The 26,607-nt window shown below is 40.5% G+C and overlaps 1 protein-coding gene across 2 annotated transcripts in view; it reads right to left on the reverse strand.

The window, feature by feature from the left end:
• Positions 1 to 741: 741 nt before the first annotated feature.
• pdgfc (platelet derived growth factor c) overlaps positions 742 to 26,607 on the reverse strand; it is a 38,466-nt gene continuing 12,600 nt past the window's right edge. Inside the window, exons 2-6 of one of the 2 annotated variants that reach the window (XM_041048151.1) lie at positions 14,847 to 15,039; positions 10,243 to 10,423; positions 2,467 to 2,674; positions 2,049 to 2,266; positions 742 to 1,906 (exon numbers count right to left, since the gene is read on the reverse strand). In XM_041048151.1, the coding sequence (XP_040904085.1) occupies positions 1,793 to 1,906; positions 2,049 to 2,266; positions 2,467 to 2,674; positions 10,243 to 10,423; positions 14,847 to 15,039 (914 nt within the window). In that variant the 3' untranslated portion in view covers positions 742 to 1,792. Of the gene's footprint in view, positions 1,907 to 2,048; positions 2,270 to 2,466; positions 2,675 to 10,242; positions 10,424 to 14,846; positions 15,040 to 26,607 lie in introns of both variants that reach the window. The other variant, XM_041048150.1, reaches the window with a different exon arrangement.

Raw genomic sequence — 26,607 nt, forward strand, 5'->3', positions numbered from 1 at the left:
GCATCTGGTGCACAAATAAATGCTGAATGGCTCAAAGCTGACAACAATTTGACAAAATAATTTTGTTAGACCATTCTAGCTCTTCATTTGCTGTTTAAAACTAGGTAACACATCAAGCATTATTTAAAATAGAAGTTTTGAGAAGGTTGTTAACGCTTTCTTTTCACTCTTTCTTTTGTTTGTTATTAAGTCTATACAAGGCATTTTTTGTATGTCTTAATTTAACATAGGTTCTCTTGAAGTCTTTTTTGTGGATTTTCTGTGAGGGACTTGTAAAGTGCATTTAGAGAAATGCTATAAAGAGCAAATTACTCACTGTTGTGAAATCTCCTGGTTAGCGTCGAAAGAACATCTAACCATGGGATTTTATTGTGCTGAGAAGATGCACAGAGTAATATATTGTGTGGTAAGTTCAGGGTCTTAAGTCACATTTCTGCATTGCTTTTCACCTTATAGTTAATTATGCATGTTTGGCTTCTATACACCATGAAGAACATCTTAGTCTGCTTTAATTTAAAGTGCTTCTCCATCTGATTTGTACTGATGTCACAGAGAAGACCACATATATGATCTTCTCCAAGTATGACCATCATCTCTGCCTGTGACGTCTTTATACACATGTCCATCATCTGTTAGCTTTGCTTTGAACTGTGGAAATACACTCGCTATCCTCTCCATCTTCTTTGTTGTTTGTTCACTGTTCATTATTTCCAATACCGTACCTCCATTTAGACACAGAAGAATTTATTTTCGATGTTCAGTACAATGAAATACACAAACAGTTGTTGCAAAAGTAGAGATAAATAACTTTGGCATACAGAAAATGGAAAACATCCACGACACAATGAAAATGTTAAATGACTAACAGTGAAAATGCAGGCTAATACTACACAGTGACACATGTTGCAAAAAAGGCGTTGGACCAAAATTTCCCTTTCATTACACAAATAAATATCTAACATGAACAATTTCAAATGAAGCAAGAATTGCTTGACACTAGGCATTCATGAAGCAAGCAGATTTGACACTAGTATTGCTAAGGTGGGCCGAATGAAGAGTTGTAATGCACAACACCCAGCTGGTTCTACATGTGCAACTTTTATCTTCTCCTTGAGAATCTTTGGTAGAAAAGGCACAACGGTAAAGAAAAGAAATGTAAATGAAATATATATTTACACATAATACAGTCTCATTAGGGAGGCGTTTCAGCGACACTGAGGCTGCGTTTTACCGCAGATTTAATCTGTGGTAAAGCCAGAGCAAGGGAAAACTGCTCATTAAAAAGCACCTTCCTATGCCTTGATGGTAATAATAGAGGAGCAGAGGGACTAAGGCAGCTGGAGCCAGCTCACTTATAGACATAAAAAAAAGTATTTGAACAAAGAAGCTCCCATTTTCCATGACACTATCAGCCAGCGCTGGCTGAACTTTAAAAAAGACCTTAAGGAGAGGAGGCAAAAATGCCTCAATGCTCCTATCGCTGAGGAGATGAAGAAAATAGTCTTCAGAGGACATAGGTAATAGTCCAGATCTGCTCCAGTGAATTTTTGTCTCTCTAAAATGCACTCAGAGCAAACTATTGGTATTCCACAGCAGTCAAATCCATTCAGAAGTTTTATTAGATTCCAGTCTGTTCTGCTCCATCCAATTAGTGAAAGGACAATAGGATAAAGGGAAAATCTTGTTAGCTCCGAGGCGGAAGTGGATGAGATACAGAACGTTGCAACAGTGGCAGAGGTTCGTTTTTAACATCCTGTGTGATTCCAGTGGCAGCTGTTACACATGTCTGAGGTCAGTCCCAGTCATCTTTACACACACAGGCACACTCCTCGTGGTGCTCCAAGGGCACATCCGTCATGGACTTCTGCAGGCCTCTTCCACCGCCTCGATGTTTCAACAGCAGAACCTGCCGAAAACAAGGATTCTTGAGTCGACAGCTGTCTTGTTTTATTGTTTTTCTAAAATTTGTCTTTCATGTCATTGTGACATCAAATGTGATTATGATTATGATGACAAACATAACTATGTTGTTGATTTTTGATATTTACCTCATGGTATTTCTTCGTGACTCTGGCGGGAACACACTGACAGTCGTAGCAGCGGTGAGAGCAGCAGGCACAGTTTCCACCGCAGCGCTTCACCAGGAGGCAGCTGGGCCAGAAAATGGCATCTGTCCTCTTCAGCTCCTCACGCAAGGATACGGAGAAGTTGCGTGGAGTGCAGCTGTACAGTCGAACTTCCTCTCTCAACAGATTGAGATCAGCCCCTCCTCAAAGACACAGACAAGACATGGTCAGAATCACTTCATGTCCAAAAAATCCCTTAAGCAGTTTGCGGCTTTTCTAAAATCAAACATATTCAAATGACTATACCTTACTATAGTATTAAAGTGTAAACAGTTTTCTGCATTCTTGACTACTGTATTTATATTAAAAATGGTTCATTCACAAGTTTAAAATGTCCTACCTCTGGCTTTCTTATTATGGATAAAGGATTTCCCCAGCACGTGCCACGTAGGTTTGTACAACTCTTCCATATCTAGCTGCCATCGCTCTGGCTCCAGGTACTTCATGACCTCTTCCACAGTGCTCAGCCCTGCCACTGCATCTGACAGCTCCTCAATACCCTGCAGGGATGGAGGGGGAACTGCAGGAACTTCGGGTTCTGATACAGTCTGTAGGAAAACCAACAGATGATGAGATGATGAGAGAACAGAAAGGTCATTTATACAAAAAAAACCCCATCATTTATGTATAAAGTTACAACAGAAAATGTAATAGATGTATGGTTCTGTTATTGTAGCTTTTGGCTTTTGATGGACTAAAAACGTCTTCCCATTTCTCTGCCAGAAGATTATAATGTGCTTGTGTGTCACATAAATCTCCTATTAGGTAAACATAAAACTCCCTCAACGTCATGAAGTTTGCCATAGAGACAATAGGAAAGCAGTTTCCACTCCCAAAACCGCATCATTGCACCAACTGCCTCCTCTCTGCCACTTTCTGTGACATTTAAGAGCCTGTAAGCTTGCTCTAGGTTACGAAGACTAAAACAGGAAAATTTCACAGAGGGAACAACTTTGTCAGCAGTGACAAGATGTGTTTTATGTCTACAATGTGAAAAACTGTTAAAGTATAAAAAGAGGGGAAATCTGACTCTGCAATGGTACAAAAAGGGTTTAAATTTGGTTCAGGCTCATTAAATGTTACAGTGGTTTGGATCTGAGTTGAGTTTAACCGAAACCATGACGGCCCAGGCCAGCTGAGGCCCAATTTAAGCTCTACGTGTTAGACCTGGTCCTGTAAAATGTGGCAGCACTTTGACTTGAGCCCCTGAAGATCACAGACAGACTGATATTTTGCAAAGCATTCACACGTTGATCACTGCGTTGGATAAACATTTTGTGCTGAAGAAGATGTAGAGAACCAACTCCTTCACAGGCAAATTAATATGTTTATAAAATCTTACACCTAGCAGCTCGTTTTCTGTAATAGTAGGTGTGTTGGAGTCTGGTATTTTGCATGTAAGGATGGGACACCATTTTATTAGAGCTCCAACAAGGTTCATACTGTACTGATTATATATGAACTGGCCATGTGAATTAATGGCGTCATTTTTTTAAGCTGTCAAATGTGATCACATCTCTGTCAGCTCCTCTGCCCACTTTGCATAACAACATTTGTCCCTGAATCTCCCACAGGCAGCAGCATTATTTGTTTCAAGCTCCCAACTCTCCCCGCTCCAGCGTGCAGTCAGAGAGAAGATTGATACCTGGGGTGCTAGTGTTCCCACGAGAGAAGAGGCTAATCTGTTAAACCTTTCAGTCCTGTGACGCTGCGTTTGTCCAACATGTCAGCTCGCTGGTCTCTCTAATCTTTCGTGACTGACAGGTAGAAGGCAACATTGTGACACTTACAAAAAAAATGCAGCTCGTGGAAAACATTGGCTGCTGGCAGCTGGGTCTTAAAGCTTTCGGGGAGCCAGAAATGTTTGAAAAGAAAAAAAAAATGATTCCAGGAATCCGTATCTTCCCTTTGATGACTTACAGGGGAGAATTAGAAAGGAATCCAGGGAGAAATGTGGGTTAGAAGAGGAAAAGTTTTCCTTTTGCCAGAGGCCATGGCACTGACATAACATGGATTTGTGGCTAGATTCCTACTTCTGCTAAAAACGTTAGTATTCATGGCACTGTAAAACCACTCGGACAAAAGCTATCCATCAGAAAGCTTATAGTGTTTATAGTAGTGTTTTTTATCACAAGAATATAGTATTTTCATATAGACACCATTATAATAGTTCAGAGTGAATTTAATGTTCCTCAGCCGGGCATGAGAAAAGACAGCAGAGATATTTAAAATGGATGTAGTCTTTTTTTTTTCAACTGGGTGGAAACAAGTGATCACACTGGTAAGTATATTGGCATTTTCACACTGAATAATAGGTGTAACTCAGGAAACACCCCTAAGATTTACTGACAGCATGAGTGTATGTAAAATACTCAGAATTCAAGTCCCTTTGGCGCAGACTTTAAAATAAGATGCCAGTGGTTTGACATGGCTGCACCACAGGCTACAAAAATACAGCTGATGCACAGCTGTGCTCATGCCACAGATTTGACTCATTCTAATGAGGCTGCCTTCATAACCACAGAGCATATCTTTGGTTTATTTGGCACCTACTGAGATAAACAGACAAAAATGTGAAAGAAATATTTATTCAGAAAGAACTGGTCACAAAGCACCACAGAAGTACACGTGTGAGAGAGTGAATTGAACAGCCCTTTCTCTGAGCAAGAGCCATTAACAGCTTGTGAATGTCGACGGTGCAGCACTCCCCCAATTAGTGGCGCTCCGCAAGCTCGGCTTCAGATAGGAAAGCCAGGCAATCCTTCAGAGACACATCAAGATGGTGTGAATAAAGCTATAAGTAGCAGATGAGAGCTCCCATCTGAGAAATTCAAGAATAAAGTTCTTTAATGGACCACCAACTTTAACTGGCATGAATTTAGAGCAGTGTCTGTGTGTCAAGTTTGACAGAGAAAGACTTGTATGATGTATGAACACACATAATGGAATGATATGATGTACAGAATGAGTACACAAGGCTTTCAAACTAGGCTCAGTAAAGCTCTATAAATGATTTGCTGTAATTGTAGACGATGATAGATTGATGATCTAAGACTTTAAAATGTGAACACTGGAAAGCTGTTTCTAATCACCATAACTAACCCACAAGTTCTTCATTTGTTTCCATTTTTGTGTTAGTAAGACAATTTCAAGAAAACAAACAGAACGGATTGAAACAGAGTGAGCGGAGTGACTATCAGCAAAGGCTTGGAATAGATTCAAAAACAGGATGCTGATTTGACACTGCACAAAATGCAGAGATGACAGATACACCTTGGCCCACTGAGCCCGCAGGTCAGTCCAGGTCCCCGGTGCAGTGTCCTGTGTCTAGGTGCCTTACAGGATGAAAACAAAGGCGGAAGCATGTGCAAAACTGCTTATTTCCTCTAAACAAAAGCTCAGACACTGGCCAGTGCATAGGTTTCACAGGGAAAAGAATGCTCTGAATACAAATGTTCCCATGCATAAATACAAGCCACTGTGCGGTGGCAGTGTTGCAAGGACTGGGGTCAACATTGTGCAGTCACAAATTTGGCTCACAACTGCACAACATGAAATTTAAAATGTATTTTTATATATGATTACAACCTTTTTTCAAGAAGATATTTTGAAATGCTCAGGAAGATGCAGTATTCTGATGATAAATACTGAACTGTCTGACTGGGATGACTGTAGCTCAGGAGGCAGAGTGGGCTGGTTAGATATTGAAGGGTTGGTAGTTCAATTTCTGACTGCTTCCTTGAAGTGCCCTCGAGCAAAAGACACCAATCCCCAAAATGCCCTGACTTTGTTGGGTATGTGGGACAATTATGTAAGTCACTTCAGATAAAAGAGTTGTCAAATGGGTGCAATGCAATGACTAAAGTAAAATCTTCAATCCTAAAAAAATAAGATAAAATTACCAAAAGTTGCAGCTTTTGCTCTTTTTGCTTGAGTGATGCTTAGAGTTTAACCTTGTGGGGACGCCTTCACCCTGACTGGCATCTATTATGTTCTTTGGCTGCTTAACATAAGGAGTCACCTGCTGAATTCTGCTTATATCAATCTTTTATGAAACAAATAGCTGAGCCAGCAACCTGAGGCAGGCTGAGAGATTCTGAGAGCTATTTAGAGACATAGTGGTGTATTCTGTCCTCAAACTAATCATCTTAAATATGTTCAATTGTGAGCTTGCTATAGAGGTAGATGCTGAGCACTATATACAGGCAGCTTCCTAGAATGACGGGATTGCAGAGTGGGTTAAAATGAATGCATGTTTTGAAAGAGCACTTGATTTTCAAATGGTAAAAGGGTGGATGTGTATCTTTTCTTCTACGTGACCTGAGACAGGATCAAAGTGTGAAGTCTTGTAATTTACCTCTTATCACCACCAACCTCTCTGAGCCCCCTGGCCCCACAAGGAATAACCTTGTTTTCAAACGGTGATTACCTCATTTCCAACTCTCTTTGTTCTTATAAAGAACAACCACATGATCGTATTTCTGGTAAGTAAAATGACAGGTTCAGCTAACTATGTTGAGATGACAATTCTGAAATAGCATCTTGGGAGAGCTCTGAAAAACAATATCTTCTCTTTCACATGAAGCTGCAAACCACTTCCTTGCACAAGAGACCTTTGAGTAAGCAACAAGGTCTGTTGTGCGTGAAAAAAGTGTTTTTTTCTCTCACTCTAAGCCACACGCTGTAATTGAGGTTGGTGTAAAAACAGACCTCAGTTTCATCATGCCAGCGGTAAGACTCCTGCATGGCTTTGCCTGTCATTACCATCTGCTTTAACTAGGATTTTAGTCCTTAGGTCCTCTGTCCTATCTCCCTCTTTGCAAGTCATTCTAATAGTAGAGTTTAGCTTGTGTTGTTATTCAGGCAAACATAACAGTGAGTGATTTACATCCGGAGAGTGTAAAACACTCTTCAATCCATTAAAACAAACAAAGCTGGAAGACTGATCTTCATGCCAACCAGTGCAGTTTAATTCTGGAGAGAGACCTCACAGAGACAATGATGTATGTTTTGTTTGCTCCTTTAACCCACAACGCCCGCCACTCAACACCCCATCTCGCTCTATTCAACAGACTCCTTCTCTTCTGTGTTTTAACAACCTCTTTGCCTCGGCCCTTTCACTTTCCCTAAAATCTCTTCCTGTGAATTACAGACCGGGTCTTATTTTTTTTTCCCCCTTCCATTCCATGGAAGTGGTGGGGAGGAATTATTGCTTGTTTAAATATAAACTAAAGTGCTGGCCCCTGCGTGGCACGAGGTTTCAGTAGCTGCTGGTTGACCACAGAGGAAACAGAGTGCCGCTGTTCTAGCGTGCTCCTCCTCTGTCAGAGGAAGGTTCAAAGGGAAGCCAGGCTGAACGCGCAGAGGCCAAAGCTTCCTTCCCCCCCTCCTCACGGTTTCCGCACCTTCTGGAGTGGGAATATGAAACACAAACTCAGGCTTCTTGTTCCATCAAACAGTTAGAGGCAGACATTTGAACACCATAGCAAAAATACTTTCATTCCAATGTGAACTAATTAATTTGAGTTTAAAATTCCCTAACATCCTCTATCTTTGATGTAAAATATTGCAGGAAATTTCGTAAAATTATGAAATGTTGCTGCCCTGTGAAAATCATGGAACTCAAAAAACTTTCCTGAGGTAGAAAAACAGCCTCAGCACAATACATGCGAGTTTTCTCAACCTGGAAGGGAACACTTAATCCTTCAGTTTTTCTGAAAAATTCTATATTTGGCCAAACATGGTTTTCTGTGAACAGTGAAGAAGGAAATGTGGGGGAATAAAGTTCATGCTTTAAACATAGAGTAGAGCCTGTTTAATACTGATGCAGTTTTTTGTCTGAATTTATGTCCAATTCCAACACTAACCCTCACATAACAGAGCTGAGTATCTAACCTCAATACTTTTTTGCTACCAACTGAAAAGTGTTTCAAGTATTAGTGCTGTTATCAACAATGATGTCTGGGCTTTTAGGGATGAAGAAAGAATGCAATAATAACAATGTGTATGAGGAATAAAGGTAGAAAAAAGCTTTTGAAGCAGAGAAAAAAAAAAGTTAAAGAGAGAATACAAATCATCGTCAGTGACCTCAGTTGCCTATTTGTGCTTGTCAGATTTCACAGTCCTGCAGGCCATTAGGGATTAATGAGGAGCAGAGCTGTTTACTTAAAGCAAGTGAACAGAACTAAAACATGACAGGTTAAAACACGGCAGTTGTCTCTTCAGTTTATCTCCGGGTTTTTGTCAGAGAGGGGAACAGGGACGAAGGGATTCTCTGTGTGTGTGTGGTCTGAAGACCAGGACAGAAAGAAAAAAAGCAAGAAAGTGGAGGAGAATGAAGAATGCGAACACGATGGATCAGGACAAATATAGTTAGACCCACTGAACTTAAATACACATACAAGTAGACTTATAGTGTGTTCATGTGGTGTTGGAATAGTTGGAAAAATAAGTTTACAACTGGGAAAATCTCACATGAGCACCCCCCTCAAGTCAGAACAACAGCTCTGAAAGTCTGTGAAAATGTTTGGTACAAAGCTAATTAAAGTCACCACCTTCCTCCCAACAAGAAATCTTGAAACATGAAAATAAGTGAAACAGCAATTCAGTCTTACTATTAAGCTAATGTCAAGTAAAATTAAGTAAAAAGTCAAGGAGCATGAAGACACTTTCTTTGTTGCTCTGTTTTTAACTAACTTCCAGGATGCTCTGACAAAGACTCCACCCACTGATATTCAGCTCATATCTTTTTTTTTTTTTATCGTGCATGATCACAGTTGTGACACAAACCCTCAACACTACAGTTGCTGCTTGTGTCTTGTGCTCTTCAATGATCTTCAGGTTTATCACTCATTCAGTGATAAACCGAATGAGTTTAAGTTATGTTACGCACAGATTCTACGTTTTGCTGGATTTGTAAGTATCTGGCAAAAGTCTAAAAGGTGAATAGAAACAAAGTTTAATAAGGGATGGAAATAGTGATTACAGTCTCTATTACAGGCAATGAGAAGTGAAAGGTGAAAGATACCATGAAAAAGCAGAAAGAAAGACTGGTTATATGTTGTCTGACATTATGTATATATATCAGTACTAAGTATAGAGTATAATAACAGGGGTATCTTTGTGAAGGGGGGTATTGTAAAAACACATAAAAAAAAACAGGTATTACTTTTGAGCTACTGTATGTGATGATAAAAGGTGAACAGAAAATGAAACAGACAGACAGCAGCCTGACAATTTTCCACACAAAAAGCACTTTTATCTCTTAATTCCTGCTTTCATTTCTGGGGCATGAATGGATCCCCCTTGGGGTCAGAGGACCTCTTTGTGAATGTGAAGCCACTTATTTTCTCCATTTCAGTCTCAAGCAACACCATCAGTGACACTGAGAGACCTCGCCTGTCAGACTCATCCAGCTGGATCTATGGATACAGTACAAGTTCAAAAGGTATATGGTTTTATATAGAACAATAATGGAAAACATAACAGTTATTTAAAAAGTGGAAACCAGAAAGCCCCAGAAAATGGGAAAATTACAGAGTCTGAAACCGTTTGAAGTGAATATTGATGCACTTACAATCTGCAATCTGTAACTCGAGGAGGCAGCATATAAGCAAGTGTACTTTTGATGTGTTTTGTTGCTTTCTAATGTGTTCGAACTATTCCAGGGCCCATAACAGAAATTTTCTATTTTTAAATCTTGAAAGAAAACTCAAGCATTGCTGTCATCTGAATATATAATCATACCTGCCACTGTCCTTCCAGAGGTTATGATCATTTTGTATTGTCTGTGTATAAGAGATGTCCTGGCTTTTGTGTATCTTCATAACTAAAATAAATGATAGCACAGGCAGCAGATGTTCCAGAGTGCTTAAACATGATTTCTCCCCAACGATGCTTAAAACCTCGGGATCACTGAGGCAGAAGCGGATGACTTCAAATTAAGAGCCCATGTTACGCAACAAGCAAATTATTTTAATTGTGCTTACATGTGGAGGCATCGCTTACCTCCCTGAGGCTGGAGATAGAAGCAGAGAAATCTAAGTGCTAAAGCAAAGTGCTCAACTTCTCCTAATGCACATTTTTCAGTTCCAATATAAACTGATACTATACTCACCACAGGCAGGAGGGAGTAACGGATGCAGAATCCCGGCTCAGAGGGAAAATACTCATCAGAGACGAAACGGATCCTGATCTGATTGCCCTCGGAAGTGCGGCTAGTTGGTACCGACTGTGACCCACACCAACGACCCAGGATGGCCTTCTCAGGCAGATCTTCTATCTCCACAAAGTCGTACCTGGTAGAGTCAGACACAGAAAATGCAGGAGAATATTTTGGTTTCTGAGACATCACTTTTTATTGGAACCACTCTGAGACTGTTCCATCATCACAAAATTGTCTTTATTCAGGTTACACCACAACTTCAGCTTTGTTTGAACTTTCAATAATTATGTCCTTGCTTGTTAAGTCTGTTTGCCAAGGTGCTGTCCCGTCAGCTCTGCTGTGCCCTTCTGAGGGTGAGATTGTTAATATCAATAAAGCCTCCCAGGGGAAATAAGGGTTTGACCTCATTTCTGATTTACTGTTTGAATTAAAAGAATAAAAATGACCTGAAGATTACAAGTGTATTGAGGACAAATCTCAGGTTGGTTGACAGTGCAAAATAAGCAGCTGTTCATACTATTTAGAGGTTAATGCCCGCTGATGCAGCCTTCTGACAGGCCTATTACACTGATGCTACATGTTGTCACTGAAATATAGTAATTAAATCTTGAGCTTACTATGCTACTGTATATTGTTTGTGGGAAAAGCTGCAGGTCTCTTCTCTTGGACTCAAGAAAAACTCACATTGTAAATCTATGAATGTGAACAATTGTGCAGTTATGCGTTTTTTTTCTTACCTTCTATTACACTATCAAGAATTGTATTTCCATTTTAAATTTTACAGTTTTCAGTTGTTTAGTCTTGTGAATTTCACTCAACAAACTGATGGTATAAATTTCATTTGAGAAAAATATAAATAAAAGCACCATTCTGTTTGTTGTGGGAATCAGACTTTGCGACCCTGTTATTACATGACAGTCTCTCTCTCCACTGGCCACCCTGCCAACCCATAATACCAGTAAACATTATGAAGTGCAGAAGCATATGGCCGTGCTCCAGACTCCTTTGGTGTGCCAAGGCTAACATCGACCAACCTCAGCACTTAAGACAAGCAGTTCAGGAGTTCAGTCTTTATTATTTATACCTGTGTGTGTAACCAGTGGCTGCACTGCATTCAATACAGCCTTGTTTCACTGACTCTTCACAGTCTGGGATTAATCACTTTGCCATTTGCGTCAACAGGCACGCTAACCTCTCATTCAGTGCTGCCAATTCGGATATTTGGATTTCAAGGACATTGTTTACATTTTGCACAGGCTTGACAGATTCAGTTCAAGCTGGTTTCAATAAAACAACATGGAGGGACATGAGCAAGACTAAAAATGGATTTTCTCTGATGTTAAATAAACTGAAGGGGAGGGGGGTCGATAGATTTACTGACTCTGCTGCCTTTGATTCAGAAAGGTATACAGGAAGTTTGTAATCTGCACAAACAAACTTATTGGGAAAGGTAAAACTGAAACTGTTCTTTTGCAAAACCATATATTCACAGTTTAAGCGTACACATGTTAGACAACTGCATGTAAAACATTCATTTATATAAAGCCAAACCAGACTGACATGAAAAGGTTTTGGAAAAGGATAAAATACCAGTTTAGCTTCTCTCTGCTTTCTGGATGGAGGCCGGTGGAGAGACTAGCTTTCCTCTCTAAAAATCAGCCATAGGACAGCTCCAGAGCTTTGACAGATGGCTCATCAATAATGCAGGACGCCTTGATCATTACACATCGCCATGTGTTCAGAATCACCATGTCGAACAGCGGTTTCACAGATTTACAAATGCACTGACATACATACCAAACTGTACACAGAGTCACAGTGAACAGGATTAGAGCAGCAAAGGAATCTTATATATGGTACTAACAAAAAGGATTACCTCCCTGCACACTGCAAGGAAAGTGTGTTTAATATTCACAAAGCTTTTTCCTACATAGTTTTCTCCTTGTACATTATGAATAGATACCACGGAGATGACACAGATTAGCAGCACAAACACTGTTTCTCAGTCCTCTCCTTTCAGACTGAAGACAGAGAGCATAAATGCCTTTCTGAGAAGAGTCCTATCTGTGAGACGTCAAGCACGACTCTGCTGCCATGCCAACAGTGGCAAGACCAATCCCTCTCCAATATGCCTCTCCTCCAGTGGATTTGGTAAGAATGCTTTTCATCGTGCCACAGACAAACAGAATAGCAGATGAGCATCTCAACTACACAGCCTCCCTCTCATCTTAGAAAAGACTTCTCGCTCCAGGCTCGCTACCAGAGCCGAACACATCTCCCACTGTTGTTTGTTTTATCCTTGGCCTTTGCTGTGAATCACTGGACAGGAGATTAGGGTCTTCTGTATTTGCATCACATCGTACAGTGACACGAGGGTAAGAGGAGCATTTCAACAGCATTATGTGTGAATATTTCTTGCTGTAACACCACTGCAATGAAGGTCTAAGGGGAAATTTTGTGAATAAATTTTTAAAAGCACATGAAAGATAAAGTAGATATGCAGACTGGGCCAAAGGCTTTATGCATGTGTGTGTTTATGTGGTACAGGGGGAAAGTGAGTGTGTGTTTGAATGAGAAAATGAGAGAAGCAGACAAACTTGTGAATGTGTGACTCTGCTTGTGATTGCATGCTGCACTCATTTATCTGCCAACCCTGCCAAAAGTGTGTATCTTGAGATCTGATCAAAACACGCTGGGCCTCGGTGGGCCTCGGTGGGGGGGGGGGGCGACGGGGAGAATGAAAAATGCGAGAGCTGGAGCGGTAGACACGGCGATAACTTGCATGACCCTGGAAGAGGATGTTTTTATTGTCTCTCGCCCTTCTCCCTGAGGACGCTGACTAGTGCAGTCTTGTGAAGGCAGGACGGCACAAAAGTTGTCAGTCTGCACCCTGCCCCACTGTGGAACTTTCCCTCACGGGGTTTTTGACAGCAACAATAACCTCATTCGTCAACAGGAACCCAGCCCGCCTCAGAGGTGTGATGGAGGGCTCGAGTTACCTGCACTCACATACTGACTTTTAGCTTTACTGACAACAACCAATAAAGTCATGATATGGGAAGTATAATGCGAAGCAGAGGCACGCATCCTAGATGGCAGCACTTCACAGCACTTGAAACAATTGAATCAGCTGCAGCCCATCTCTAACAGATCAGAATCAGAGTCAGAACTCCAAGCACTTCATTGATCTGTGTAACTGGACGCTCAGGAGCTGACGCTGGCACAGAGACATACTGGTTCATGGCCACATATTCCTTTAATTTTGCATGTTCAGCTATCTTCTCAAAAGACACATGTTCATGCAGCGCTGCCACGTCCATTATCTAAACTTTGCCAGCTCTGTGGAAAACAGCTGCTGTTATTCACCCTGCCTTCCATTAGGGGGCTCTCCAGGAATGACTAGTGAGGTCGCCCTCTCCCAGCTCTTCTCCACCATCCCCTGATTGGGCTCCTCCATGCTAACCAGTTGGTAGTGATATACTGACAGCAAGGCACTGAGCATAATGCACAGAGGGTAAATCGATCTTTGGGGCTCGGAATCCCCATTTAAATTGGATGGAAACAGAGGCAAACCCAGGCACTAATTGAAAGTGAGCTCCACAATGAAGTAGAGGATGTAGTGTATGTATATGTGTGTATTTGTGTTTATGTGTTGCCAGTCAGAGGCTGATGCACATGTCTTTTGAATGATCACGTGAGCAGCTAAAAATATCGATTACATCAAGTAAAATATGCCGGCCTGAACTACGTCATCATGGTGTCTTGGGCGAAACAAATCACTCTGCTGCCGGGTTTTCAATATTCACGAGCTGCCACGGCAGACCAAAGGTAATTTCACAAATGGCCACACTCTGACTCTAAATCTTTAAAGATGGGCTACTACACAGGCAGGACACGTCTTTACCTCAGACAAACACGTATCTGGCATGCCAACTGGGGAAGACCACATCTGATGAGAGCCAGCCAAGCAAGCAGAGGAAACTCGTAATGAAACACTGTGCACATTACTACTTCTAACTGCTGGAGGAGGTTAGCCCTCATTTATTAAGTGTAATGAATGAAAATTAAGACAACATTTTCATTTAGACAGTTAAAGCTACTTTTTATTGTCTTTTAAAATAAAATTTATAAACCATTTAAAGAATACACTGGAGGTTGGCGCACTAGTCAGATCAGTGCAGAGGACCCTGACAGAAAAATGATCCACATTTCCTGCTATGATAACCCTATAGCACACATTACATTGACCCAGAAACCTGCCTAGTTTCAGGACAGGAGTATCACACAAAATAATTCTAATATATTATAAATGTAATGCTATTATCATTATAATACTCAGAAATATTTTGTTTTGTCCATTTCCTAGATACCAATCAATAACCTGTGTTCTGCTGTCAGTCAGCATGTCTGTGTAGTCTGACAGTGTAGAACTGACAAGAATACCAACCAAAGACTGGCCCTCAAATCAAGTGTATTCTTCCATTATGAGAAATGTATTTTGATCTCTGTATGTTTGTACTGAGATATTAGTGTCAGTGTACCATCCATGTTCTTACTTGCATATGCCATCTTCTGGGTCCTCCAGACCAAATCTCTCATCAAAGGTGAGCTGGATCTTCATGTTGCTGGGTGCCACTAGTCTCCAGGTCAATGCAGTATTCCTGGGATAAGTGTGTGGGAAGTCTGGGCTGTGAACCATTCCCTCTCCAGACACTGTTATGATCTTCTCCTGATGGGAATCTTGCACTCCTAAAGCAAAGCCAAAAACAGCGATTGGTTGAGATATATTCAGACAGCACAGGAGGAATCAATAGGCATAATGTGACTGAAGGTGGGTTGGGTTGAGACACAGATAGACCTGACAGTGTGGGAAATATGAATATTAAAATTAGTGTCCAGAAGAAACTAAACTGAACAAGTATACAGTCATAAACTTGCACATGGTCTTGTGTTGTTATCATGGCTCCATGAATCTAAAACAGTAGCTCAAAGGGAACACGGCCTGATGGCTTTCACCACGCTCTCCTCATAAAGCCATTAATGCCCGTTGGGACCAGTGACTGCAGGGTTTTAATCACTATGATGAAGCTTGTCATTCAGTGCCTCAGGGCTCCATCAGGCTCTGTCACCTTCAGGAGAAAAATTGTCAGACTACTTCCACCTGAGCCTCACGATCACTGCAGTGACAACACCCTGAAGTCCCTCTGATTACAGCCAGTAAACAGTAGCTTTTGTAGGCTACACGTAGCACCAATATTTACATTTACAGTTTGTTTCACATAACATAAAATTGTCAGCACAAAAATATGCTAATATCAACACTGGCTCAATAGCCTTTGGTTAGTACTAACATGCTTTGTTGAAATTTTGATGACTCTTTACACTGATAAATTTATTCTGTCCCCAGCCATCCCTCAATTTGTTTGAGGGGTATTTGTTTTTGTACCACTGATGATAATTCAGTATTCATAAACCAATCCAATATGTCTAGCTGTCAGAGGAACCTGCAGCAGGGGTTTAATGTGCTCAGGAGAAGGAGTGTGCTGCTGGAAGTTTGTTATTGCATTAAACGGATGAGTAACCATTTCCCCGGTGCAACCTGTATAGACAAATTTATATTTGAAACACAGTTTGAGCTTGATTACTCTTTTATTTTGCCATAAATTTGATTTAAGGATGTGATTCATACCCAGCGGCGTGATTCATTCTGAGGTTATTTGCTTGCAACAGAAACAAAAACACAGGCAGGTTAAGTTGGTGCCATGTGCTCACCCTGTATAATGTCAAAAAAACAGTTCCACAGGAACTCTGACTTTCTCAGGATAGATCCAAGCACAACAAATCTGTCTGAAGGAGTGGTCACTGAAAATAAGTGAGCGAAACCAACTTGAGCTGGACACAGTCTGTTTTTCACTGGCAGCATAAATGCTGATAATTTAAAGTCAGAAACAAGTTGAGGAGAATTGACAGTTCACTCCTCTGTTGCTTGGCCTGTCAAGCTTTCTGTTGCCACATGGAACACAGAGGTTTACAGTGATAACAGTAGCAGGTTTATCGTTTCAGAGGTGGACAAAATGCAGGCTGAAATGTCAACTTGGCAGATTCAATAAGCAGGCTAACACGCAAATTTTGTTCATGTTATCTTCATGACTTAGCTAGTTAATGTTTCCCACTGACTTGTATTGCATGTGGACCTAGTTAGTCTTAGTATTAAAAGTAAAGAGAAAAGGCTTCTAAGATGAGGACTAGGGCCATATCTTCAGGCTTTAAATGGTGAATTAAAAAAAGACACGGCCCTCCAAACTCTTTATATTTCAGAATCAATCACTGTTTGGGGAAGGGTTTTTAGTAAATGCTCAGTAGTTAAACTAATACACATGTTTCTTCAAAAGAGACAGTTATTGTCTGTTTAATATTTGTTCACATTGATATGTCACCACTGCATTTTCCTTTTGATATATTTTTTTGTTGTTAACAGGAAGGCATCCAGCTCTTCACTGATTCAATAAAAAAACAGCATTTTTGTAACTTGATGTCACCCGGACTTTCTCTCCTGGCATCCTGACCAATGCTGTCTGTCAATAGAGTGAGTAGATAAAACACTACTGACACTTTTTGAAAAAAAAAAAAAAAAAAAACAATTACCTCAGATTGCATATTCACTTTGATGTTTTCATTTAGGTTTGGGGGCGAGCCAGGTGGGAACAGACTGAATGACAGTGTGCCAGATGCAAAGAAAAACAAAGCCCAGGCATGACTTCTCAATGAACAGGCTCTTTCATAACTGTCTGAAGAGTTTGGCCTCAAGTACAACTGTCTTACCAAATAAAGGCCAGTTTATCCTGGCAAATCATGCTTTTTGCTAAATCACACATGCATTCCTTACAGACAGAATATAAACATTTTATTGAGCCATATTTTGTGGTTCAATCCAGGACTACACCTTTCCCAAGAGGTTTATGACAGTATGATACTGTTCAAATAAATCTACCAAACTTTTTGTTTCTGGAGTCAATATTTCTTTGATGTCTTTTCAGAAATTACGAATAGAAATGGCTGAATGCTCTTTTAATTTGTGGTGCAAGTAGCTGCAACACACTAGCTTTGATTGACTGTTTTTATATCCATTTGCTGGCTCAGGAGGAAACAAGCCCATAGCTTTCATGCTATTAGAGCTTGGCCCTCCATCACAATGACATGTTTTTAATTACATCCCCATTAGTGTGGACTCTAACATACAGGCTCATAAAGTACATAATGAATAATGTGAAAAAAAAAAGATATGATTCTTCAATATATGACTCAAGATGTGCTTTATAGCATGTGCAACGAATGATATTAACAGAAGAGGCCAAAAAAAAAAAAAGCTTGCAAAATTGCTTTTTAGGGGGCTCTCTGTACATAATACCTTTGGAAAATCTGTTAAATATTGACTTTATTATGAGTGTAATTAAGACAAAAATTTGAAAGGAAAATCTGAGCTTGATGATGCAGAGAAAAACAGAAAAGAAGAAAAAAAAGGGCTGAATGAAAGCATTAGGTCCTGATGAAAAAGTAGTCCAGAGATCTGCATGGATGAAATCATACTTAATCCAAAAAGTCTGCAAATGTCCTGCTTAATCCTTACGTACTCATCGCAAGTAATTGCAGTAGGAAGGGGGAACAATGCGTTTGCATTCCTTGTTCATTCAGGTCTTTGTACATGAAGTTTGAGAATGAACTATCCAAGTGATTCTTCACTGTGGATCTTTTGTTCACTTGCATCAAAGCAGAAACTCCTGAAGAGTGAGCTCCTTCAGAGTACATCAGCCGAAAACCAATATTTGATTAAAGTAGAATCCACAAGGTCAAAAAAAAAAAAGAAAGAAAAAACAACCTCCTTCCTTTTCTTCCTGAAGCTTTTCTTTTTCTTTTTTTATAAACAATAGTGTCTTTTCATGCTTCTCTCTTTTCAACCTTCTCACTGATATCCTCTCTCTCTGATTTACCCTCTGATTTACCCTCCACGTACTGTAAAATGCACAGACACGCTACCAGTCGAGCCGGATTCTGGGTGTAACTTTGACTTGAAAATGACCTCACTCTCGGGGTTAACCAATGTCATCTAATGATCAGAGAAGCGGTCCCCTAGAGTGAATTACCTCAAACATGACTTTTCCTTGACCTACTTTTTTCCTCTGTGAGGAAAGCAGAGCCGACTATTAAGGGAGGAAGTGACTCTGAATAAATAGGAGCCTATACAGTGCAGCCATTGTGCTTTGTTCACACATTAGTTGGTGAACCATTCATGCTGTTAAACATTAACCTTTCCCCTGCTAAAACAAAGCTGGAGAGCGCATGTAGAGAACCATGGACTTGTGCACATTAGTGTAAATAAGCTTTGGACAGCTATATTGATACCACCGCTACCACTAGTGATGATGATAACACAAACAACAGTATTAAAAGAGTAATGATCATACAGTACAGTGGATACAGTACTTTAGCAAATGTATACACAAACAAACCTCCACTCCCTCACACATACACACATATATACACACACACTTACAGACTTATGTGCATGAATACCCCAATGCATTAATAAATGTTAGATGCCTTAAACCAAAGTAAATAATGAGAGCAGCCTCTTTGTCAAGACTGCTGCATGTTTCTCATATGAGAGCAATGGGAGGAATGAAAACCACTCACGCTGGCTTCTGTTAGGCTCACTGAATTCATCTTTCTTCACATGATATCATTACAGTGTCTCACTACATGTGTCTTAGCTTTGGAGTTTATCTGCCGGTCATACTTCATGATATAGTAGACATAACTTTGGCTTTCTTCCGGGACAATGAGTAAAATTAAGGCCACACTACTGTTAGCCATTATATTGCTTTTCAATTGGTTCTGACTAAAACTTAAAAACAAAAAATACATGAATTCCCAAATGGAATCAAATTGGTATGGATTACACTGCCACATGGTTGTACTTGCTCAGCTCATTGGTCAAATTATAATTTTCACACATTATGGGCTAAACATAGGTCGAGTGCTACACCGTGTTCTCCCGGCAGCCTTGTACATCACAGATAACCATTCACGACAGCTACTTCCTGTCCGGTAATCGACAGCGGCGTCACCGTGACACTTAACACCAAATTGTTTTTAATTTCAGCCCCTGTTACCTGCTGATCAAAATGAATGTGAGCTCCTGCGCATCAGAGTGGAAGCAGCTTTGGCCAGGTGATGAAACTGTACCTAACAAAGAATTCCCTTTTTTCAGTGCATGCTTTTCAGGTTCGATGAAATCACTCCAACATCTGTTGCTTATTAAGACGGTGTAGCGGTTACTACAGGTGCAGTAAATTCCCAACCCTGCTTAGGATATTTATTGCTTTTGGGTTTACAGTCAGTCGGGCAAAAAGAGGGCTGAAACACACCATGGGAAACTTTCATGCCATTAAAAAAATAATTTGGCTGCGTGGGACCTTTCTGCAGTGATTTAATCTGCCAGGCATATGCTCCCGTGTGTTGAGCTGAAGAGGAAGTAAAACGGGTTTGACACCAAAATTCCCTGCAGAGATCGCTGAAATAAGGGATGAAATATAGCAGGATGCAATGATACATATACGACTCACCAAATTACAGACTTCTTACCAGCTGAATGATTGTTGAATACTTGCATGCTGAAGCACATACGCATTTTCTCTATGATAAGTGTCTGTAAAGGATCATATATTCAGTGCGGGTATTTAGTGTGATCCAATGTGAGCTGTCTTTACCACTATTTTTATCATATGCATGTAATGTGTTTGACAGTTTTTACATTTGTATACAATATATGTGCACATTGTGTGTATTTTGATTGTAAGCATCAATTATATTCTCTATTTTTTTTTTTTAATCCAGTACAGTTGATTGACAGCATGAGCACAGCTGCAGAGCCAGAGCTTATCTCCACACATGACTGGCCAAGAGATTAGACAGCGTCTCGTGGCAGAAGTGTCACAGATAATATTGATCACTGCGTCCATCAGCGACTGCCAAATCTCTAAGACCTGCTGAAGAGCCCTTGAGCAAAACAACAGACCTCTACCTCGCTCACTTATTGTAAGCTACACTGGAAAAGCGCATTGGACACATTTTTTTCCACAAATAATTTAAAAGATGATGGTAATGATAGGAATGATAGTGATTTATAATTAATAAAATGATTGGTCATCTCGGAGAGAGATCATCTGTGGCTGGCAAACACATACCAATGATCTATACTCAGCGTTATTTTCTTTGGGCATTTTTTTTTGTCAGTACATCTGTTTTTAAATCATATTCTGGTGTTTGATATTATGCCAACTGTGTCAAGAAAACTATGGTAACACAGTTAGACATGGAGAAAGGACTGGGGCCCAAATGCAATTGGGCCCCAGTTCTCTAGGGGCTCACCAGTACTTACTGTACTGTCAGGCAAGAGCTCTCAGACAAGCTGTTTTGTCTCTATGCTTATTCACCAGAGTACAGCTCTGTCTCCTGTCTACTTCCCTTTTCAGACCTCTTACACTCAAAGTCCTGTCACAAACAGGTGGACAATTATGACCTAGGAAAGCCTTTTAAGTGAAGGGATCAAAGGTCACAAGAAATATGATCAGTCCCAGCACTAAAAGGACTGAACACCTTGGTTTTGCTGTGTTGCTGCGCAATAATGTGATGGTTTATTGATCCCTGCAATGAAATGCTCCATTTTCATGCTGCTCTACATACAGGGAGGCCAGACCAGTGACCCTTGAGGGGGCAGGGTGGGAATGACCTGCTCAGGAACACTTCAGCAAGGCATAAAATTTCCAAGAGGGGTGCTGCACCCAGAGATCGCCTGACTGAAGGGTGGTCCCACTCCAAGAGGTCAACCTGGCCAAATAGGAAGGAGGGACATCTGTTGACACCTGCTGCAGAGGCAAAACAAAACATCTGCAGATCATATCAGATGGCCCAACCTGATACGATAAGTTGTGTGTGTGTGTGTGTGTGTGTGTGTGTGTGTGTGTGTGTGTGTGTGTGTGTGTGTGTGTGTGTGTGTGTGTGTGTGTGTGTGTGTGTGTGCGTGCATGCTGTCATATTCTATCTACAGCTTTCCCACACAAGGTCCATAGTGGGTATATGTTTATATTTGCCTAAAACAGATAAGTAATAAAGACTTATTGAAATGGATCTCAAACTTATGTATTCTGTAGTATGTAAAACAGCTGCAGGAACATATTGGTATGCAAAGTATGTAGTTGAGTTGATGTCCATCAGCACATGGTCTTGTTTAGTATCATTTTTCTGTTATTGCAAAATGTTAAAATGCATAGACTACACTTGTATATTAAAAAAACAAACAAACTTCTATTTACTTATGTAAAATTTATGGGTGAAAAGATATTAAAGACCAAACATAGCTTTAAACTTAGCGCACAGTTGCTAGAAAATAATTAAAATACAAAACAACATCCAGTTAATTCTTCCATAAAAATAGCCTGTGTTGACTAACACAAGACGCCCTCGAGCCCAGGAAGGATTTAACTTCCATAATTGCTATGAAATGTATCCTTAACGCAATGCACAAAGTGTTATCTGAGAAATGATTACAAACTGTGATAAGGTTTTGCAAAGCCACAGCTGCAGATTAATGATAGTAAATGCATGGTGATGTGCAAGCACATGTGAAGCTGTGTGAAAAGTAGACACACCAAAGCTAAACTGAAATCTTTCAACCCCTCAGGCTTTGGCCCCGTCCAGCACAGCGAGTGAAACTCATCACCACACAAGGGCCTCTCCTCAGGTTACGATGGTTCCCCACCCCTGAATGATTTTTCAGAGCCTCTAATTAGTGCCCACACTTGTGTTTGGCATCCAGAAAAAGGAAGATTGAGTGTCAGTCTTTTCACTACAGCCGTCCATTTGTGTTGACCCTCTGGAATTCTGTGTCTGAGCCCCTGAGCCTGGATTTAGACATGATATCAGCACCAAAATCAGTCATAAAGTGAAAAATAAACCCACCTACTCTCAGTTTTACTTTTTCATTTATGAAATAAACTACACCAACAATTACAAGCAAATGTACCTTAAGTCTCTTATTTAAAGTGAGAATCTAATACTTAGTTACTTTTTTTGTTACTCAGTGTTGGCTACTTTATAAGGCAAAAACTCTGGTAGTCTTGACGTCGCTTTGTTGGAAGTGCGGTACCAACAGGAATTTCTGGGTACAAAGACATCCCAATACCACAGACCTTAACTGACAAATCATCTCTGGAACAGCAATAACCAAGATGAGCGCTCTGCAATAACCAAGAACCAGAACAGGTCCCAAGGCTCTAAATAAAGAGCAAGAACCTTATATGCACAAATATGTTTCATTTCTGTTTGACTCCCGGGCCACACAACATATTACAACTGTGCAGAAGGCTGTAAGTCTCTGTGTCTCTCTCTTCAAATTACAATCAAGCCCTGTGCCTTCATTACTGCAGGATGCCCCATATCAGCCTCAATTTCCTTGTCAGCTGTCAAACTCAGAATCAGTATCAGAGTTGATTATTGTTAAGTGGATGGACTGATAGTTTGTCAGATAAAAGAAAGTAAAAAGGCTGTGAAATGTTTCTCACAAACACTGGGAGACGGGCCCAACCTCCCCTTCTGGTTGGAAACCAGGCGTTGACAGATGAACCACGTCTTTTTCAGACTTCTCCCCACAGCTGTGGACGGCAGCTCCAGGCTGCTTTGTAGTCACATCTGTGAGCTGGACAGCTGGATGTTTGGAGAAAATTACAGTTTGATCTGTGACGAGCCAGATTGGAAGACAGCTTTACCAGATCCAACTGATCAAAGATTCAGGTTTTGCAATGAACGTAGCTGAGAGGATTGATAGCTGATCACAATCCACTTTGTAGCTCCCTGGCTCCAAGACAGAAACACTCAAATCTGCAATGAACAGCTTGGAAGAGGTCAATAATGTTTTCAACTAATGATTTCTAAATTGATCTGGGACCGCACATATCTGCGCTGGAATCTCAGTAAAGCTTGGGTTGCAACTTGGATACCGGCCAAATTCGCACACCGAGTGAGTTTGTCTTCACACATCTTCCTCCCCTGGTCCCATTACTTTAATGTTATCTTAAATTATGAAAATCCAAGTAACATAGACCTCCCAGTGATCACTGTACTAAATCCCGTGGCTCTTAGAGCATTGGAGCCACTAATAGCCATATAAACACAACAGCTGTCTTGAATTCCATAAAATCATATAATTTACACTGCAAACATAACCGCTGAACAACCCTTTAAGAAGCTTGGAGCAATGCAAGCAAATCTGAGTAAAGCCTTCAAAGGTCTGATGAGATTTTCAGCTGTGGCAAATTGAATGATTAATCCAAAGCTGCAGACAAGGACAAGACAAGAAAAAGAAAATTTTAATTGTGGCAGTTTAAGGATAAAACTCTCTGGTCTCTTGCTCTGCTTCCAGATACAGATCGATTTCTTTAAGCAGGTTGCCCTGGATCTCTAATTACTGCCTCCCCACCAAGCCTTCGTAACCTTTTGGCCCAGCTGTCTACAGAAGAGGAGCTGCAGTGCAAAACCCAGGGTGATGAAAGTGTATTCCTTTCAACCTCTATTTACCAAGTGAGGGTTTGCTGAGCACAACTGCTCCTTTCCTGTAACATCCTTCTCTCATTCACACAGACATAGGCCCGTTACTGCCCACTACAGCCATGATTTCTAGCTTTGGTCAAAGCAGTCTGACGGCAGCCCTCGTAAGTGGTGAAGAATGTGTCTAATTCACTGTTGTGAAATTCTCACAGGATTCAAACTGACGTCGCTGGTCAAAAGCTTGTTTTCCAAATAATTCGGTTACCAACAACCACCCCCCCAGTCCACTGCTTACCACCAGCAATGCCAAAACCAAATGCATGTCCTTCAAACCCCAGGGAACAATATCTGTGCATACATCCCAGCGACACAACTTGCCAAAGGGCAACTTTTGCTAAACCAAGCAAGTTTGTACCTGGATCTTCAGAGTTGACGTGAGTAGCAATTTGAGGATTAGAAAATGGGAAAATTGATGTTTCTGAGGGGAAACATCTCCAGGCAAGGGCAGTGACTTAGTGTCTGCAGGTTAATTCCCATAAGAGGGGAATACAATTATTGTATAATTGCAATGTTGCTCACAGAGCAGCTCTCTATGGATCCATTCATCTGTAGGGTTTCCAAAGGATTTGTATTTCAATCATTATGGCAGCACTGTTTTAAAGAAATACAAAGGGCTGTGGTTTACACAGTCTTGCAAAGCAAAATTATAAAAAGTAGAAGTCTAAAACTCAAAATCTTTTGATGAATTGCCACATCTCACTTCCTCTGCCTCTCTTACTGGGCTTAGCGGATGTAAGTTCACATACAGATTTATTTTTTGATTAATGTGAAAAACGTTAACTGTTCATGGCAAACTTTGGCCACCCGCTAGTGACTGATTAGGCTAAAAAAAGTACACTTATTAACTCCCTTTCAAACAAGAAATCAGCTACCATGGGCAGAAAATAAGGCTGCATGAATGAAGTGAAACAAAATGGCAATTGAGTTTGACAGCCGGCTAACTGCGTGCAAATTATCAAGGCAAACTGTAGAGATTCTCATGTGACAAAGCTTCACATTAACAAATCCAGCAAGTAAATTAAAAACCTGCAGCTGTAATTGAAAGAGGAATGTAATTATGATTCACTCACATCTAGTAAACTCAGTGGTATGTCAATCAGCTGTTCTCTAGATGTAATTGCAGCTTATCAAAACACCAGTCTTTTATTGCACAGGGTGAGATTTATTAAGTCTCTTTTTGCACCTTAACTACCAGTAACCCTTCTTTGACCTTCAATCGCCTTTGTAGCCAACCACAGGCACACCGTGACTAAGATACTCCGAGGACTGCTGTGATATCAGCAGACTCAGTGGGTCTCATTTTTATGTGCTTGTTTGGGGAATGTTTTTTAGAAATGACAAATAAATTGAAATGCCAGGCACTTAGCACCCAGTTTGCCTTTTTAATTGTCCACACAGATCATTAAGCCTCTGACTGTCCGCCCGATTGACAAAACACCTCCCAGCACTCCTCTCTGACTCTCACTGACTGCTCATAAAAAGGCCTCTCAGTCATCTGAGTCCATTTGCCTCGAAACATAACCCTGCTGTTTGATGCAATCCTTATCACAGAAACATAAACAAGAAATGGAAGTACACGACCAGCCACTAAAGGCCCTATTTTATCTTTGGAAACAATGAATGTTCATGAAGCTGCATTTAAGGAACAACAGCCGTGTAATTACCTCCTGAGATAAATGGTTACAAAACAGATGCCTTTCTCTCCAGTGCTTGCAGAAAGTCGATTTGTACATCTAGGTAAATACTTTTCATGAAAACTTCTGAACTCCTGAACCAAGCAGTCACTCCCTGTGTCCTAAACAGCTACCTGCAATTAGCATGTACATGAGGAACTGCAGAGTTGGTTTCTATGAAATCACTAATGTATCACTGATTGGCCAAAGTCTTTGATGCATCGTCATTTGTTTGATTCTTTTCACTATCACTCACTTTTGAGGGTATGTTAAAATGGAAGTTATCCACATTCTGGATGACTATGTTTTAATGATGAAAAGCAATGCTATTTCATGTTAGAATTCAAGTTGGAGAAGTGTCTCATTATAATAATTTGTATTTTTGGAAAATGTGCATGGTTGCAAAATGCTTGTTTTGTAATTTCCTAATATGCTCCAGTGCTCTCTTTGAAATGTCATGGTATGTAAACAACAACAAAAATAAATAAAATAAACAAATAAACATAACTCTGTATGAAGCTCTGAGACTAATGTGATTTCAACTGCACTGTTCTCATCTGCATCTGTTAACAAAGGTGCTTTTGAAAGAGCAGAGTGCTAAAAAAAATGTTTTATGTCCACAGCATGCATGCAAGCATGTCAGTGATCTGCCTGAGGAAATCCATCACCATGAGCATCCGATGCTGCAAACTATGCCAAAAACAAGCCAACTCACTGGCCAAATCTCAGCTAGGGCCTGTCAACAGGTGTGAAGGGAGACAAAGTGTTGAACAAACTTGGCTGTCAAGGCACAAAATGAAAGATAGATTCTGACAAACGTTGTTGTGCATGAAAGATCTGCCTTGTCAATGGCATCTCATTAGCTGGCGTGGTTCCGGGCCACCTTAATGCTGTCGTCTGTAAAAGCCCTAATTAGAGGCTGCTGAACAGATGTAAAATGTGGGGGAAAAAGGAGAGGGGTGGGGGGGGGGGGGGTTTAAAC

The sequence above is a fragment of the Toxotes jaculatrix genome, chromosome 10 (genome assembly GCF_017976425.1).
Source record: "Toxotes jaculatrix isolate fToxJac2 chromosome 10, fToxJac2.pri, whole genome shotgun sequence".
In the NCBI taxonomy this organism is placed as follows: domain Eukaryota; kingdom Metazoa; phylum Chordata; class Actinopteri; family Toxotidae; genus Toxotes; species Toxotes jaculatrix.